The sequence below is a fragment of the Tachysurus fulvidraco genome, chromosome 20 (assembly GCF_022655615.1).
Source record: "Tachysurus fulvidraco isolate hzauxx_2018 chromosome 20, HZAU_PFXX_2.0, whole genome shotgun sequence".
NCBI classification, from domain to species: Eukaryota; Metazoa; Chordata; class Actinopteri; order Siluriformes; family Bagridae; genus Tachysurus; species Tachysurus fulvidraco.
Genome location: NC_062537.1, coordinates 20,572,108 through 20,590,171, shown reverse-complemented (window position 1 = coordinate 20,590,171; position 18,064 = coordinate 20,572,108). Strand labels below are relative to the sequence as shown.

The following is an 18,064-nucleotide window of genomic DNA, read 5'->3' as shown; positions in this document are numbered from 1 at the left end:
GACCAGGGGAGGAAACCGGAGTACCCGGAGGAAACCCCCGAGGCACGGGGAGAACATGCAAACTCCACACACACAAGGCGGAGGCGGGAATCGAACCCCCAACCCTGCAGGTGTGAGGCGAACTTTCTAAGCACTAAGCCATCATGCTGATTCTGAAAACCAGAACTGGTGAATTAAATATTTCATCCATGGGTGTCGGAACCATTATACGTGGGTGGGACAGGACACACCCACTTTTTCCATCTCTATTCAGCGCATATGTCATTACTTTCCAGAGCGCCACCAGTTGAATCCGTCCTGCTTGAAGAATGCCCTAATAAATTAAACTCCTTTCCGCGTTTTACCCACAGCATTGATCACACTCCTGCTTCCCGAAATCCGTGAGCGTCGGAACTGTTATATGGTTTTATTTGCTCCCGACGCCCATGATTCCAGCAGTCACATGGATGCCGTGTTGTACGCTATGTTTCTATGTTTCTGTTTCAGTCCTAAGACCAGTTCTGTTGTCCAGTCTTTAGAACTTAATTGGTCGTGTGGTTAATCAGCTCATATCGACTGAGATCATATTATTCACCGCTTGTTTTTTTTCCAGAAAGGAGCAATTGATGGCAAATGAGGATGGTAGAAATTGGGCTCCAGGTGGAACAGTGCACCGTAGACTGTAGAAATAGTCAGAGGAAGGGTAGACATTAGTGAAAGTTGGTAAAATTGTCCCAGGGCAGTAGAAGAAGACTGACCTGGGGAAAAAATGGCCCTTGGGGTGTCTGATATAAAAATGTACCCAGGGACCATAGAAATAGTGGCGTCTTTTAATAATGACTGTTTTTCTTTTACATGCATTCAACTACTTGTAGTTTATTTAAAACTTTCTGTTCTTGCATCTACTTCCACTTCTACTAATCTTCAGTGCCTCCCGTTCCTCTGAATCCTCTGTGGTTTTGTTTCATAACTTAACAGGTGACATTCAGAAAATCCAGATCAGCGAGTATAGATCTCCGCTAACGTTTCAGTGCCTGAATACGTTTATGTTTAATCTGTTGGGTGGAGTTCAATCAATGTGCTGTGGAGATTTGATGGACTGCAGTTCTGCATTTTCAGGTTGCAACGTAAGCAAAGTGACAAATCGTCGTGACACCATGACGGAGCGTTCGTCCTGTGAGTAAGGAATAAAACACTGTCTCTTGTGCTGTTTCAGGAAAATAATCAGCACTCGGGTGAAGCAGAGTTACATGAAATCGATTGACTGAATCCGGACCAATCAGATTCCAGATTTCGTATATGGTATGAATGTTCGTGAACGTGGCGATTTAAAATTTCATTTACGGCATTTAGCCGATGTACATTAGTCTCTATCGATGAATACATTACCACTGGTTCACTAGGTTAGGATACCATCAATCTAAAACTTTTTTTTTATATATATACATGTAAAAATAGGGACAAAGTGCTAGTTCAAGCTTTCGTTTTGATATTATATGAATTGCAGGGTCTGTTTATAGTGTGATGTGGGTCTATGTTTTTGTCTCTTTTGGTAATTAAATAAATATATAAATAAAGACTGGCTCATGTCGGAATGGCGACTGAAACCACGTTGTTCCACACATGCTCCACTTCCGTGCTTTGATATAGCAGGATATAGTCGTCTGGTCCCTCGGTTAGGGAGGCGGAGGACGGCGACAGTTTGGACGGGACAGCGCTCCCTGTGGCCTTGGTCAGCTCACCCAAGGGCATGCTGGGAAACGGGGATCGTTTAAGCGCCCAAACAGGATGTCATTCAGAAAACGTCCTCTGTTGTAAAATGTTGCAACAGGGTGGGAATAGGTCACAAATTAGGAAAACAAAAGAGCCACTTCCTGTACCTCTACCACTACCAAATCCCAGATGACAGGATTTATTGAGTCTCGCAGTGACGACTCCCTTCACAATTGTTAGCTTGTGTTCGTCAGTCAGGGTCTCGTTTCTATATTAATAGTCTGACTGAGTGAAGTTAAAAACATTTCCTTTTTTAAAAGTTAAGAGTACTACACTGTTAGAGAAAGACATTACATCCTACGTTTTCATTTATTTCAGCTTCAAGGGAGTTCACCAGAACGTTTAAACGAAGGTGATGCTACAGCCACTGTAATAATAAAATAAACCTACACACCTAATAACCCCGCATGTGGTAACGATACACAATGTGCCCAGACGTTTTCGGATCGTCAACCACGTCGTTTTTGTCGAACATCGCATTCTGGGAAGGCCTTCCACTAGATGTCAGAGCCCTGGCCGTTCGTTCGGCTAGCGGAGCATCAGTGAGGTCAGGCGCTGATGTTGTGTGAGGAAGCCTGGTTGGAGGTCCAGTCACAGCGATGTCAAATGTTGTTGAAACAGTTCTTCAATCATTTTCTCCTGTTTGATGGGTGTTTAAAGGGTATTTCTGGAACGCACATTAGCAACACAAAAGACTTGACTCGTTCATGGTGGAATGCACATTATTGTCAATTTAACAACTGAAATAGTTTCTTACAAAGTGAAAGCCAGAATTCAGTAATTACAAAGTTTTATTTGAAGGAATCTTCATCGCCCAAGTTCCAGTTCAAGGCAGTATTGCCTCTTTCCCACCGAGGCAGTTTGAGTGCAGGTTCGGAGCCTAATTTAGAACCAGTTCTTTCTGTTTCGACCGCCAAAGCACCGACTCTGAACCAGGAAAAGTGGTTCTTAAGTAGCACCAAAACGTTGCTGGTCTAGACTTAAGAACCGCTTGTGGGCGGGGCTACTGTTAGCGCATTTGATAATGTACCTTAAGTATACTAATGTTTTTAATACACTTTTACTTTACCGCTATATGATCAGTTATCAGCACACATGATAGTAGGTAGCTACATGCTAAGGCTAACTTTTGTCTGTGTTAACGATAAAATAACGTTACGTACTTTCTCGATCACAACCTCCGTTTATACAGATTACACGGAGCTGCGCGTACACGTCGGAAAGTAACATAACGTAAAGTAACATCCATCAATGTTGTTCTTGTGTTTGCCGCTGCTGCGCTAACGTCGCTGTGTAACGTGACACGTATACAGTGACGTCACACTCGGCGCTGTGATGCTCTCTAACCGATGGAAAGGCAAACCGGTTCTTAGAAGGTTCACCAGGGGAACCGACGCTGCACCAGCATGAGCTCTGAACCAGCACCCGGTTCTGTTTGGTGGAAAAGGGGTACAGCCGCATTTGTCCAGATAGAAATACTACAGCTTTCTATAAAATGTGCATCCACACTGAAATGTCTGAAAGCACTCAGGTCAATTATACCGCATACGTGTGAAAATGTAAGCTGCTTTGACTTACGACCATTTCTGTCTCTTCGAATCGACTCTGCAATGTCGAGGAAAGTTCACATTTATTTATTAATTTATTTTAATAGTTAGGTGAAGCGGTGAAGTTAGTTTCTTGCTATTATGAGTAAAATACTTTCTGAATGTTAAGCAACAGAGCTAACAAACCGGATAACAGGCACAACAACTTCCCTACAACATCGAGTTACATGGGTCACGCGTCACATGCCATCGTATTTAAATATCTCAACTTCTCAGACAGCGTTTTTCTAGATTTAACCGCTTGAGAGTGTCTTTGTTTGGAAAGCTTTTTGTTTTTTTGTTGGATGAAACAAAAACGTTGTCTCACTGGACAGAAAGCCAAAACATGTGTTTTCAATGTATCTGAATGAATGTAGACTGAGAGAACTGCAGGGCCTAATGGTTGTCGTCCTCCTCCCAAAGTTACAACGAGCTTCATTTAGCAATCGATCTCTAAAGTCGTGTAAATGTCTGCGCGAGTCAAACGGATAAAAAAAAATTCCGTCGTATTTATGAAAGATTCAAAAATCGATCTGGTATAAAATATGTTTACAGCACAGCTCATTTGCGACACCCACAAAATTCCATAAACGGTAAAGTGTACAGGTTGAAAGACTATAGACTTAAATTCAGACCCCCCCACCCCCACCCCCACCCCCTGCAACCCCAATTTTTTCATTGCTTGTTGCTTTAAATCTTTCCCAGATAGTGCTATTTTCTGATTGGCTATTGTGTAGCCTTTTTTTGATTGGCTGATACAGGTAAGTGTCAGGCTCGACTAAGAACTTAGAACTGAGACAGCGGTGCGGACTGATACGTTTTGGGCGCTGCGGCTTATTAAATATATGATAAATAGTCAAAAAGTTTTTCTGCATGAGAAGTAGGATGTGTGGCAGGAGAGCGTGAGAAAAGACCGACATGAGGGACTGTCAGTCTCAATGCGTGACACTTGACATCCCTGCAAGACATCAAAATTTTAACTTGCCAGCTGCAGCAAACCAAAACTGCGTCTGCTTCCGTGTCGGATTTCGCAATTCGGCGGTTATGACGCATATTTTGAGCGACAAAACTAACTAACTAAAATAAGAGATATTTAAATTAAATATTTATTTTCCAAATCTACAGGGAGCCGTAGCAGAGAGATGAAAGAGCCCCCCCGGTCTAGACCAGAACCACTTTTCCTGGTTCAGAGCCGGTGCTTTGGCTGTCAAAAAGGAAAGAACCGGTTCTAAATTAGGCTCCGAACCAGCACTCAAACTGCCTCGGTGGAAAAGGGGCAATAGAGAATTTAGAAGCAGGGGTGTTAGCTCTACTCTTTCTTTCATGTTCCTTAACTCTTACCATTTTTCTCATCCAAAGGATGAAACGTTCTGTTGCTGGTTTATGTGTTCTTCAGCTTGGAATTTGTGTTGAGCAAAGCTACACAAAGACGTTCTGTCATTTTGGACATCATCCATAAGGGGATTATTCCACTCTTAATCTTGCGTGACCTGAAAACCTTATTCTTACATGATCGTTTCATAACGGGCTTTAAAACATGTTTGATTGACGGCACTGTTGGATACCGATTGTTCGGTAGGTGCTGATTTGATTTGATTTGATTTTCCTGAGAGTATTTGTCGCAAAACCATGTGGGGACGCTAGAGAATTGTGATAATGGGCTGAAATTGGTGGCCATTTTAACGATACAAAAATCGATTTCATGCTGCAAAAGATAATGTTTGGTTGATAAAAATAAATATTGAATAAATTCATTGCGTATAGATAATTTTAGTCTTAACATTCAAGTTTTAATGGAAAAACATACAGTTGTTTACCTAAAACAATTTTTTTTTTTTTTTTTTTTTTTACCTGTGTCCTCCTTTTTATAGATATCGTTTTGTACTACTTTTGTTTGTTTCTTTAAATCTCAGTGTTTACTTGTAAACTTGGTGGTTTTCTGTTTGTCGGGCAGCCCGAAGGTCAGAGTGTTTGCTCTGTCGCTGTTATTTTCTGTCTGCCTGGCAGTTAGACATCAGTGTTGTTTAAACTTGGCACTTGATGTTGTCCTGGATGGCACACAGGCTGCGATAATCACCACCTTTCCTGCTCTCACTGTGAGAATGAATGGATGGCATCAATGAACATTGTCTTTTGTGTACTAAGGAGGTTTGGGCTTCCTAGAAGCCCCCCGTTTGGGCCGCTAGTCACCGTTTCAGGACTTTCCTGTTGTTGGTTGTTGAACTAGTCTGGCAAATGTCCCAGCTCTCAGTGGTGGAAATGCCCAGCAAAAAAACACTTAAACTGACATTTTTACTTCACACAGTACAAATCAGAATGATTTCGCTTGCTAACAGCGTACACTCGTAACAACACACAGTTTGTGTTATTTTAAAGAAAGTGCCATGTCGACCTGCTGCACAAGGAAACTATCGAAATCTGATCTCGCTACGTTTCTCGGTGCAGTCAGATTCCTGCGGAGCTTGAAATCTCCAGAGTTAGAATTGAGCCGAGTTAGGATCTTGAGGTCGAAACATTAAGACAAGATAATTACTCAAAAAGTCAGGCTTTTGAGACAGAAAAAAATCGAGATGATAAAATCTTGACGTACACAAGATACAAAATTGAGATCAGTATTCAGATCAGTTAAAATTGTAGATTTCAAGATTTTAAGATTCTAAATAAAATTCCAGTTTATCTCAAAATTACATCAGAATTGCGACTCAAAACCACGCAAAATTACGCCTCACGTTTTATTCTCACAATCAGACATTTATGATAATTAGGTGAAAGCTCGAGGTTAATAAAAAATCTGAATTTCAAGGTAGTGAAGTCAAGGTCAAGATTCTGAGGTGAACTAATGACAGAGGAGAAAAGTGACAGTTTGTGCTTAAGCTTTTACATTTCAGTGACTTTGACTTTACCAGCGAACAACACGATAAACCTCTGATTCATAAACAGTCGTTTGTACTCAGGAAGATGAAACAGTTCTCTCAAGCGTCAAGTCGAGCGAACAGAAAGAAGGAAACGAGTTCTGTCTGAAGCAGAGCCAGGATTAGGATCCAACATTATATTTAGGCCTCTATAAATAAGTGACACACTAATTGTTCATTTCTGTAAAAAAAAAAAGATAATTAGATTTGATTACAATCTTACCGTGAACCTGATCAGGATGAAAATACCTGATATTATGATCCAGGCTTTAAAATTTTTATGATAAGAAATGCTACATACAAAGTTACATACAGTATATAGGAAAATTTGTTCATTTTTCCTTCTTATAATAACAATAAAACAAAACAAACTCCTTTTCCTGATGTTATGGCAGGGAAGTAATCTCACATGCTTTTCACATTTTTTTTTCTTCTTCCCAGGACATTTTCCAGGTCAAACATACTCCATCCTTATCCTTCTTATCAAATTCCTTCCTTTCAGGCTCATGTTTTTGTCATGCTGTTTATACGTGAGCGTGAAGATGGAAAAAAGAAAAGAAGAAAAAAAAAACAGACACTGTATTTGCTCTGTATTTAAGTCTTTATTTTCTTTCAGTTCCATAAAACAATCATACATTTTTTTAATATACATAAATCAAAAATATTTATGCAGAAAAAAAAAATTTGATTCTTAGAATTTTTTTTTTGCGATTTAAAAATATAAGTAAATGTGTACAGTTTATAATCAATATACGCTCAATATTAGAAAAGAAAACTATCAATGTGTCGTTATATTAAACATCTCAGAGGGACTTTTTAAAAAAATAAATTTATACGTTCTTCATTTTACTAATTTCATTTTCTTTCCTTCCTTCTTTTCCCTTCTTTCTCTCTGCATAACCTCTGGCTATAGAAGATTCAGACGTATGGTGTGGCTCCAAAAGGTTGTTCCTGCACATGGTATTAATTTAAACCATGATGAATTTATCCAGAGGTGTTCAGACTGTTGGGCAGGAGGTTGTGGTGGAGTGTGTGTGTGTGAGAGAAAGAGAACTCATTTTAATAACATAACAATATTCCAAAATAATCCAGCGGATGAGATAAAACCTGCCCAAGTTTGACTGATCTGTAATGACTGACGTAGAACACTTACAAAGATATAAACAAACAAACAAATAAACAAATAAAACAGAAAGTAGCTCATTGGGTTAAAATCTATTTTTATTATATTAATTATTAATTACACCAAGGTGGTTTCCAATCTTGAATCTGATTGGTCAGAAGGTGTGTGTCGTGCAGCAGCCGTAACATAGAGGACATGAAGTTTATATTAATTCTTCTAGTAGGTTGTTTCTATAGTAACAGCTACATTTACATAATTAACACATTTTAACGAAGTAAAACGCATAATCACTGCAGCTTTAGCTCATGTGCATAACGACGTATTAAGCGTCGTCTTTGGCGCCTCCTGGTGGTGATGCTGTTTAATGGTTTTCAGGTAGCGCTAAATCAGTTTAATATAGAGATGATAACAGTTTTACTGTTTAATCTGCCTCAACGTCACTCGTTCACACTTAATGAAAAACTTTTTCTTTCAAGAAAAGTATGTATCTGTTGCCTACAGAAACGCATCCTGAAAAGGTTCCTATTTCAGGGATCTTAAAAAGTCCCTGTGGCTCTTTTTCTTTTTTTCTCTCTCAACACACAGTATCATTATTTTCCTTTTCTTTCTCGTGATATAAATGATCTATTTTTCTTTCTTACTTTCTTTCACCACATGATATTTTTTCTTATTATTTTCACATGTACAGAACATCATTTTTTTTCTTTTTTTGAGATAAACAAAGTCTTTCTTCTGACAGTATTAATGTAAATCTGTACTACTATAAGAGTTAAATACTCAACACCTTCTGACCAATCACAATGTGTTTATAGAGTTCATTTTCATGGTGATGTAGCAGCTCAGTATCTCATTGTAATCACTAGTTTACTTCATACAGCCACTAGAGGGCAGCGTCGCACTGTACAAGAGTTCATATCACAGACCTTCACATTAAATTCTGTGTGTGTGTTTATAAAACAGTCCATTTAGGGCCTGAATTTTCTCCAGCACTCATAATAATATTTACTCTTTTACATTTCTGAGTTTTTTTTCTCAGATTTATATATTATTAGGTCGTTTATGATAAAAAGTCAATAATTGAGTTTAATGTGCTTTTAGCGTCCCCTGATGGTCATATTTATCATTGTGGTTCTCCTAACTGCTGATATTACAGCAGACTTCAGATAGATCACAAAACCTAACCGTGAAAGTTAAGTTTACTCACTTCATCTTCCCTCGTGCCTCAGTGTGGATAAAGATATAGATATTAAAATAAAAATAAAAAAGTATTTCATCAACCTGTTTTTTTTTTGCTTCATTTTTCAAAATAATGATGTTTCATTTTGTTTATTTATTTTTTCCTTATTCATTTTAATTACTCAATCTGTTTATTAATTTTTGATGGTATTTATTTTTTATTAGTATATTAAAAATTCTTTTCATCTTTCTTTATTTTTTAACACTTTTTGGTTGAGTATTTAGTTTTTCATTTTTATTCTTGTTTGATCATTTGAGAAAATATTTCTGCTGTGACTTTCTAATGTTTGACAACTTTTTTGTTACGATATTTACGTAAATAACAAACAAATCTTTTTCTTCTCTTTGTCAATTATTAAATCTTTTTCCTATTTTTGTCAATCTGTGTTTTTTTTTTTTTTGTTTTGTTTTTTATATATAGAGAGATTTTTCATCTCAAGGTGTGTCATGGACACAGAGGTTTATAGAGCTTCCATAAAGTCAGAGGTGACGACATTTCAGTTTGTCATGTCATGTTATCCATCACTAGTTTTGTGCTCTCTTGTATATTCCCCACCCCCTGGGGGCGTGTTTTGCTCTGCAGTGTGGCAGTTTATTAGCAGTAAACATGGTTCATTGGTGTTTATGTACACAGCCTTCTCTCTCTCTCTCTCTCTCTCTCTCTCTCTCTCTCTCTCTCTCTCTCTCTCTCTCTCTCAGCATCTGCTCTTATCCAACAGTTGAAGTGTTTTCTAGCTTAACTCTCCATATCATTCACAAACACACATCTCTTATGGGAAAGAGGCCCAGCCATGATAAATCTGTGATTCCAGTCCCAGCCTGGTTGGTGGCCTTTGTATTCACGCACACACACACACACACACACACACACACACACACACACACACACACACACACACACACACACAGATGCACTTCAACAGCCAGTTCTCTGTGAGCTTTGATCTTCGTTTCTGCTGTGTGGTGTTTGATCTGCCTTATTGGTGCCATATTAAGGGACAAGAAGCAGCATTAAGGCAGCCGTTGAAATATTTTGCCTCGTTCTGACGTTAATTCACGGAGTTCTGACAGCCGCTGGTGTGTTTAGAGTTCAGTGGAAACTTGCTGTGTGCAGTGGATCGTTTTATTTTCTTGCTGTGTCATTGTAACATGTGTATACATCTGTCGTGGCTTTCAGAAGGGGTGCGATAAGGTATTGGGCATCAAGACTTGCTTATTGGGCATCAAGTTAGGGGTATAGGGTTTCGATTATCTCCTACTAGCTCTGGGGTAACAGTTATGGGGTATCAAGTCCTACCTATGGGGTTTCAGGGATGGGGTGTCAGTGTCGGGTATGGGGTATGATCAGATTTTTGTGGTATGGAGTATTGGGCATGAGATATAGGGTATGGGGTATTTGTATGAGGTATTGGGCAAGAGATTTGATGTATGGTGTATTGGTGAAGGCCTGGTATTGTGCTTGTTTAATCACATCTGTGAACAGTGTGCGACATCATTATGTCAACATGCTTTGGTATGTTATAACACTAATATATACTTTTCTAAGTCACTCTGAAAAAGTCATCTGCCAAATGCTATAAATGTAAATTAATGACCAAAGCAAAGTAGCTGCAACCTCTTTATATAAAACAGTTATTTTGGGGTTTTTTTGCAGTTTGACACTGAAGAATGTTCAGGATATATATATATTTTTTTGGTTTTACCTTTAATTTCTTATTCTCAATATAATTTCTCTTATGTTTTTTTTGTACTGCCCCCCCCTCATTGTCTCTCTCTTTCTCTCTCACTGTTTCTCTCACTGTCTCTCACTTTCTCTTTCTTTCTGTCTGTCTCACACCGTCTCTCTCTCTCTCTCTCTCTCTCTCTCTCTCTCTCTCTCTCTCTCTCTCTCTCTCTCTCTTTCAGTGTTTCAGAACTCTGTGCTGTAAAGGTCCGCCTCCCCCCAGACCGGAGTATGATGTAGTGTGTATCGGGTTGACGGGCTCCGGAAAGACCAGCCTGCTGTCCAGACTGTGCAACGAAGCCGCCGACACTATAGTACCTACCACAGGTCAAAACAAACACACACACACTCGCGCACACACACACACACACACACACACACACACACACACACACACACACACGCACACACATGCACACATCCATGCACAGATCAAATCTCCATCCCTGACACACAAACATATGAAGACATTTTAAGTTTTTTTTTTTTTTAAAGCGATGTTGTCGTACTTTTGAAACGAATCAGAAAAGTAATCTTTTAATGTCTTACTATTTTTTTTTCCTCCTCAATCAAAACCGTCTCTCTCGGTTACGGCATCGTCGTCTCTCGACGCCCGATGGTTTCCCTGGATTTGTACTAGCGCTCGTATTTATAGAGATTCTGAGAGATTTGAGTTTTCGAAGACGTTAATGATTCGATTTTGTTTGCAGGTTTTAGCATTAAAGCCGTGCCGTTCCAGAACGCCATCCTAAACGTCAAAGAGCTGGGAGGTAAGCAGCGTACACGCTTAGTGTTCCTGTTTCTGTCTGTATCGTCAGAACATTAAAGTTAAAGCGATACACTGTGTAACGTTACCGTATAATAACGCTGCTACGATCCAAACCAGTGCTGATATCAGTGCTTGAAATGTGTCAGGTTTCGTTAAATGTAATTATTAATCAGTAAAGCAAACATTTTGTTTCCAAAGAGACTGATGGTGTAAAGCATGGTGGTGGGAGCACAGTGGTGTACAATTCCTCCTTACTGCTGTACAAACATGAAGGATTCATCTTCGTTTCCTTCTACATTAAATAACATAAGATTTGTCCCGTTCCAAAAGAAATATTTGATGTCGTAAACCTATTTTAAAAATTCTTTAAAATAGATTTTTAAATATAGGGCGTATCACTAATTTCCCTTGAAATAAGTAAATTCTAGATTATTATTATTATTATGTTTTGTTAAAGGTTCTGTATGAGAATTTTCAGATTAAACATTTCTCTATTTATCTGCTTCATGTTGTAATAATTGATTAATAAGTGAATTTTATCAGCACTGACATTCAGCAACATTTAATAATTGATCTGTGAGCGTCAACAATGTTACGAATCCAAATCGCCTTGTTTGTTTGTTTTAATCGTTAAAATACTATTATATATAATAGTAACCTTACTAGTCTTTTTTATTTAGTCTGGTGTAAAGTATCAGAGACACACACAAACACACACGCACACAAACACACACACGCACACAAACACACACACAAACACGCGCACACACACAAACACGCGCACACACACAAACACGCGCACACACACACACGCGCACGCACACACACACACGCGCACACTCCCAAACACGCACGCAAACACACACGCACGCAAACACACACGCACGCAAACACACACGCACGCAAACACACACGCACGCAAACACACACAAACACACACACACACACACCCAAACACACACACACACACACCCAAACACACACACACACACACGCAAACACACACACACACACACGCAAACACACACACACACGCAAACACACACACACGCAAACACACACACACACGCAAACACACACACAAACAAACACCACACACGCAAACACACACGCACACACACACACACAAACACACACGCACACACACACACAAACACACACGCACACACACACACACAAACACACACACGCACACACACACACAAACACACACACGCAAACACACACACACACACTCACACACACACACACACACACAAACACTCACACACACACACACACACACACAAACACTCTCACACTCACACACAAACACTCACTCACACACACAATCACTCACACACACACACACACACACACCCAAACACACACGCACACACACACACGCAAACACACACACACACGCAAACACACACACACACGCAAACACCACACACGCAAACACACACGCACACACACACCCAAACACACACGCACACACACACCCAAACACACACGCACACACACACACCCAAACACACACGCACACACACACACACAAACACACACACGCAAACACACACACACACACTCACACACACACACACACACACACACACAAACACTCACACACACACACACACACACACACAAACACTCTCACACTCACACACAAACACTCACTCACACACACAATCACTCACTCACACACACACACACACACACACACACACACACACACACACACACACACACACACAGGTGTTGGAGGAAACTGGAAACAGAAATGTTTACCAGAGACAGCTGTCGCCCCAGACCGATGCCCGCTCATTTGGTTGGTGAGTCAGAGGTCACCTTTGGTTGATCCTGTAGTGAAACACGGAGTAAGGGAAGTAAACGTAAACACTGGGATGTAAACACACATGAACACACTGTACTGAGCGAACAGTCACCGCGATACTAAACACATTCTGGTTTCAGACATTGTTTGTTTTAGTAACCGAGCATCATTCTGGCAAATCGCTTAATCTGTACTCTTTGTAGAAAGGGCTATTTAATATATCGTGGCTTACCAGAGTCTATTCCCCAATGAGTTTGCAATCCAAATGTCTCAACAGTAGTTGATCATTTAAAGGTCAAATTAAAGGTCAAGTCATGTAGACCTCCATCAATAAACATCTTGCCCTAGAGCTTGTTTTTTGGGAGTTTTATTGATTATAAATATTCAAACCCAAAAATTAGCCACTGAGCCATGTCAGGTCAGACAACAGCACACCGGCACCTTTATTAATAATAATCCTGAATCCTGCTCTCTATCTTTATTTTGATTTCATACCTTCACCAAAGCCTCCTGAGTGAGAAAAACATCATGTGTACATATAGCAGGCTGGATTTTGATTTGGGGATTAGTTGTCATGTTAATAGTAGTAAATTATTTATTTACGTGTGTTTTCGTCAGACATGATTGTTGTTTTGGAGAAAGAGTTAAAAAAAAAACAGATTTTTGGCTTGGATCTGTGTACAGTAGCGTTTGTCTAACGTTGAGAATAAAGCAGTCCAGTCAGTGTTGTGCTTTTAGAGAAAAGTGATCAACAGTGAGGTGGTGTGATGAAGCGGTGTTGCTGTTAACATACCGAGATGTAATCATTTTCCTCTATTTCCGTGTGTTTCTTTTACAACACAGCCATTTTATTCTTTTACAACACAGCCATTTGCCAATGCTGTTTGAATGCCATTAAAGGTGGGGTCTCCGTTGTTTGAGAAATGCATCAGAAAACCGAGTCGGAACGACAAACAAAACAAAACTAACGTGTAGCCAGTGAGCAGAAAGGGGTGGGGCTTTTCGATATGGGCGGAGAGAGTGTTCAGTGCGCATGTGTGACATTAGCAGAAAGCGGTTTTAACATCGACACGGAGGATAAAAACAAAGAAAGAAAGAGAAGAAAGACTTACGATAAGGACAAGAAGTAGGACGTGTTAATATAGGATCAGCTTTCCAGCGCTGGAGAGAACTGAAGGAGCAGGAAGTCGGCCACATATTCACAGGTTGGAGTTTCCCGAGTCAATAACTCCTGAGCTAAACGCTGTTACTACACAAATAACACCTCTTTTCTATCGTAGTAATGTAGAGAGGCAGCTACAACCGCGTTTTGTGTAGTAACAGCGTTTAGCTCAGGAGTTATCGACTCGGGAAACTCCGACCTGTGAATATGTGGCCGACTTTACTTAAGACGCCGAGGCGCTTTTTTCCTTCTCGATAGGTGAGTAACGTTGGTTTTGCTTTGTTACACAGAACTAATATATGCCTTTGTCCTTTACATCATTATGCTTGTGTGGCATTTTTGCTTGTTTGTTTATCTACAATCGTATTGTTCTTCCCTTCAGCTATGATAAAGACACGTTTCTTTCTGTTAGTCGCCTGGGTTACGTATGTATGTGTGGGCGGAGCTATCGATACAGGGGTGGGACCAACATTGGTCAACATTGGTTTTCAAACAACGGAGACCCCACCTTTAAATAGCATGTTGTACTTTTGTTTATAGTTACATATAATATTTTAGAACATTTCCGGCCAGTTACTTCCTTATCTTGTAACCTGGAAACAACAAATAATGCTAATTTCCAATAAAGTTACAAATTTTACTTCTGACACTGGAGACTCCTTCCTTCATCGTAGTGATTTTATTTTTTGTTTTTTTTTAAATGCTAAGCGTCCACCTCGTGTGCCTCCGTGAACGAGTGGTTACTATAGAAATAATAACATATCCGATTGAGCGTATTAAATATAAACCCATGCTACTGGTGGAGCTGCACGACTTTAAAAAACAACACGTTTCTTCACATTTCTTAAGTTCTTTGAATCCGATGCACACCATTATGCTGTGTTTTCTTTTGAAAAGCGTTCCCTCATGTGAGAAATGAGTTAATCACCATGGCAAAGCTGCGTTTGAGTGACACTCTACCAAAAACACATGCCCTGTTTTTCATTTCGCATCGCACTTTTTCGTCTGAGGCAGCGTCGCGTCTTCTCTCTCTCTCTCTCTCTCTCTCTTTCTCTCTCTCTCTCTCTCTCTCTCTCTCTCTCTCTCTCCTCCTGCTGCGATACCGCTCCACTCGACGGTCTGCGAGGATCCGGTGTTGTGTTTTCGGTGGAATGAGTGATGCCAGGAAGCCAGGGGAGGGTGAGACCGGGGGAGGGGTCGGTGCTGGTGTATCAAAGCAGGCCAGACGTCCGTGTGCGTTTCCCATCAGCCTCGTGACGACGACGTGAGATTCCAGAGGGTTTGACAGATGAAGAAGCCCCACATGCTCGTGTTTAACGTCTCAAAAGCAGCCATCTGAAAACACTTAACTCACTTGCACTTTTTTCCCGTCCTGTTTCGGTTCCCGGCCATGATTTAATGATTTCTGTGTCAATCGTGTGCGTACGGTTAATCAGTCAAGATTACAACATGTGAGCCAGTTCATGGTCGGTGGTGTTTAGTCCCAGTGTTCTGGCTTTGAAATGAAATGTTCTCTTACTTTTCGTGTTAAGACGCAGCGACGTGCGTTTTGTCGTAGCGTTCACATTAATACAAAACGTCATTCAGAGAGCAAGCAAGGATGTGGAGAAAATGATGATCATCAGATGTGGGATCGTGTCCTTTTGTTTTAATATGTAAAGAAACATCACAGCTAGTCGTTACGACGATTCGTCTCTCTGGAACGGAAGCCCTGGATTAAACAGACAAGTGCTCGATTAAATATAATATACGATCACTCATAACGTCGGCTGGAACACTTATTATATATGCAGCCTTTCAGTGGTTTCACACTGTTTCATTTTCCCTCCTAATCGTTCCTTTTTTTTTCTAAAAATCTAAATTTCACCACATTTCTGGCCACATCTCAGGCATGGAGATGCAGACTGGACGGAGCTCGTCACGAACGCATTTCCAGTGCTGTCTAAGCTGGAATGAGGCAAGACAGAGAGCTCGGTTTGTGGTATGACCAAAGGTCAGGAGAATATAGGGTGCTAAAACAATTCACTCTGCTCTCACACTTTTTTTTTTTTACTAGCCAGCAAACATCTTCTGAAACCAAGAACGTTGTGTGAGGTTTCATCTTCGCATACCGCCGTCTCAGAACGATCGTGGAAGGATTGTGTACTAATGAAATTTATAAGCATAGACTTTCTGTTCTCTGATTAATCCTTAAGTGGGCCATCCTTAAAAATATTTTGGTTTGCAGTAACAGTAAAAAAAAAGGGTCAGTGGGTATATATTTTTTTCAAGTTTCAATTTTGGTGACGGTGATGTTAGCATAATTAGCATATTGTGACGTCACTGACTGGGTCTTCAGCCTGTGCCTTCGGCGCATCGTTGCAAACCTTATTTTGATGCTGAACAGTTTTTCCAGAACTCTGTGCCAAGTTAAAGCGATGTTGAGCTGTTTTAATGACTTTTTTAGATGTATCATGGCGCCCGAACCCGTATGTCCTAGATGATGGAAGTAAAACACACGAGTTCAGATTTTTTTCTGGAACCGCCAAATGTTTCAAATTACAAAACAAGTAATTTGCTTTAAAAGCCAAAAGAGAAAATCTCTCAAGGGTTTCATTTGTACTTCAGCATAAAAATCAGCAGCAAGCATTTGAACTCCCACTTGTTTGAGACACTAAGAACAACAACACATCGTTACAATACACGTATTAGGTTATGGTTATTGCAAAACATCTACAAAATATAACTCGCATCAATAGGAAGATGATCAATTCAGTTCAATTCAAGTTTATTTGTATAGCGCTCTTTACAATGGGCTTCGTCTCAAAGCAGCTTTACAGAACAAAAACATAGAGCAGACATTAAACATAAGGAGAAAAAAGAATTAATATAGTAAAAGATTAAGATAAATATATAGTTCACAGTGTGTGTATGTATGTATGTATTTATTTATTTATTTGTTTATCCCCAATGAGCAAGTCTGAGGTGACTCAGGCAGCAGTGGCAAGGAAAAACTCCCTTAAATTGGTAAGGAAGAAACCTTGAGAGGAACCGGACTCAAAGGGGAACCTCATCCTCATATGGGTGGAACTGGGGGTGAGATTGTAATATACAGTCAAACAAGTGTTGAATTGGTGTAAAGATCACATGGAGTTCAGATCTCCTCTTGGTATCATAGAGTCCAACTGGAGCTGGTAGATCTGTAGATGTCTCAGGATTTTCATAGAGTCAGCCTCATCTCAGTGGAGGTCCAAAATCTTCATTGCACGATTAGCTGGACTTTAAATGAAGAAATAGTAGATTGGACGTGAAAGCACCATGTGAGAGATCTGTCCTTATGGGGTCGATAACGGAGATGGGGACGGGGCATTACGGGGAGAAATCAAGCTCCGACAGACCTGTAATGTAGCTAGAAACTGAGAAAGTAATTGTTGAACTAAAACTTTTCTTAGAATGAGCTCAAATCTTGTGGCTAAATGGACGTTTTAAAGTAGCATGAACATATTTTTTGTTTAGGAATGCTAATGAAGGTTACGGTAAGCGCGATGGGATATTAAGGACCGAAGCTTCCATAATGTTTACTTCGCGTTCTTAGAAAATGATGCGGACACTAATGATTCCACGATTTGGGTTTCAGCAGAAGATGATGACGTGTCCTGGAGTAGCTTTATACTGAAGAGAAAATCTAAACTTTTTTTTTTTCTTTCCAAAAGTTTAAACTGTATGCTTCAGAGAGTTTAGTGTTCGGCGTGTGTGTGTGTGTGTGTGTGTGTGTGTCGCTTTCCTAGGGAAGAGATTTCACTAGGATACAGTTGGGATGAGGGCATTGTTCTGCCGGGTCTTGGCATTCATACGGGCGTTACCTTGACACACATCAACTACCTAGACAATGTTGTAGTTCTTGTATGCTCCTTCATGGCAGCGGTGTTCTCTAATGGCCTCTTTCAGCAGGATGATGCTCTCTGCCAAACTTCAAAATTGTTCAGGAACGGTTTGAGGAACA

At 40.0% G+C, this 18,064-nt stretch overlaps 1 protein-coding gene across 4 annotated transcripts in view; it reads left to right on the top strand.

Annotated features, from left to right (window-relative positions):
• Window positions 1-18,064, top strand: part of arl15b (ADP-ribosylation factor-like 15b) — a 62,928-nt gene that overhangs the window by 7,506 nt on the left and 37,358 nt on the right. For 2 of the 4 annotated variants that reach the window (XM_027143323.2, XM_047804766.1), the window contains exons 2-3: window positions 10,515-10,659; window positions 11,043-11,102. In XM_027143323.2, the coding sequence (XP_026999124.1) occupies window positions 10,515-10,659; window positions 11,043-11,102 (205 nt within the window). Of the gene's footprint in view, window positions 1-7,163; window positions 7,211-10,514; window positions 10,660-11,042; window positions 11,103-18,064 lie in introns of all 4 variants that reach the window. The other 2 variants (XM_027143329.2, XM_047804765.1) reach the window with 2 other exon arrangements.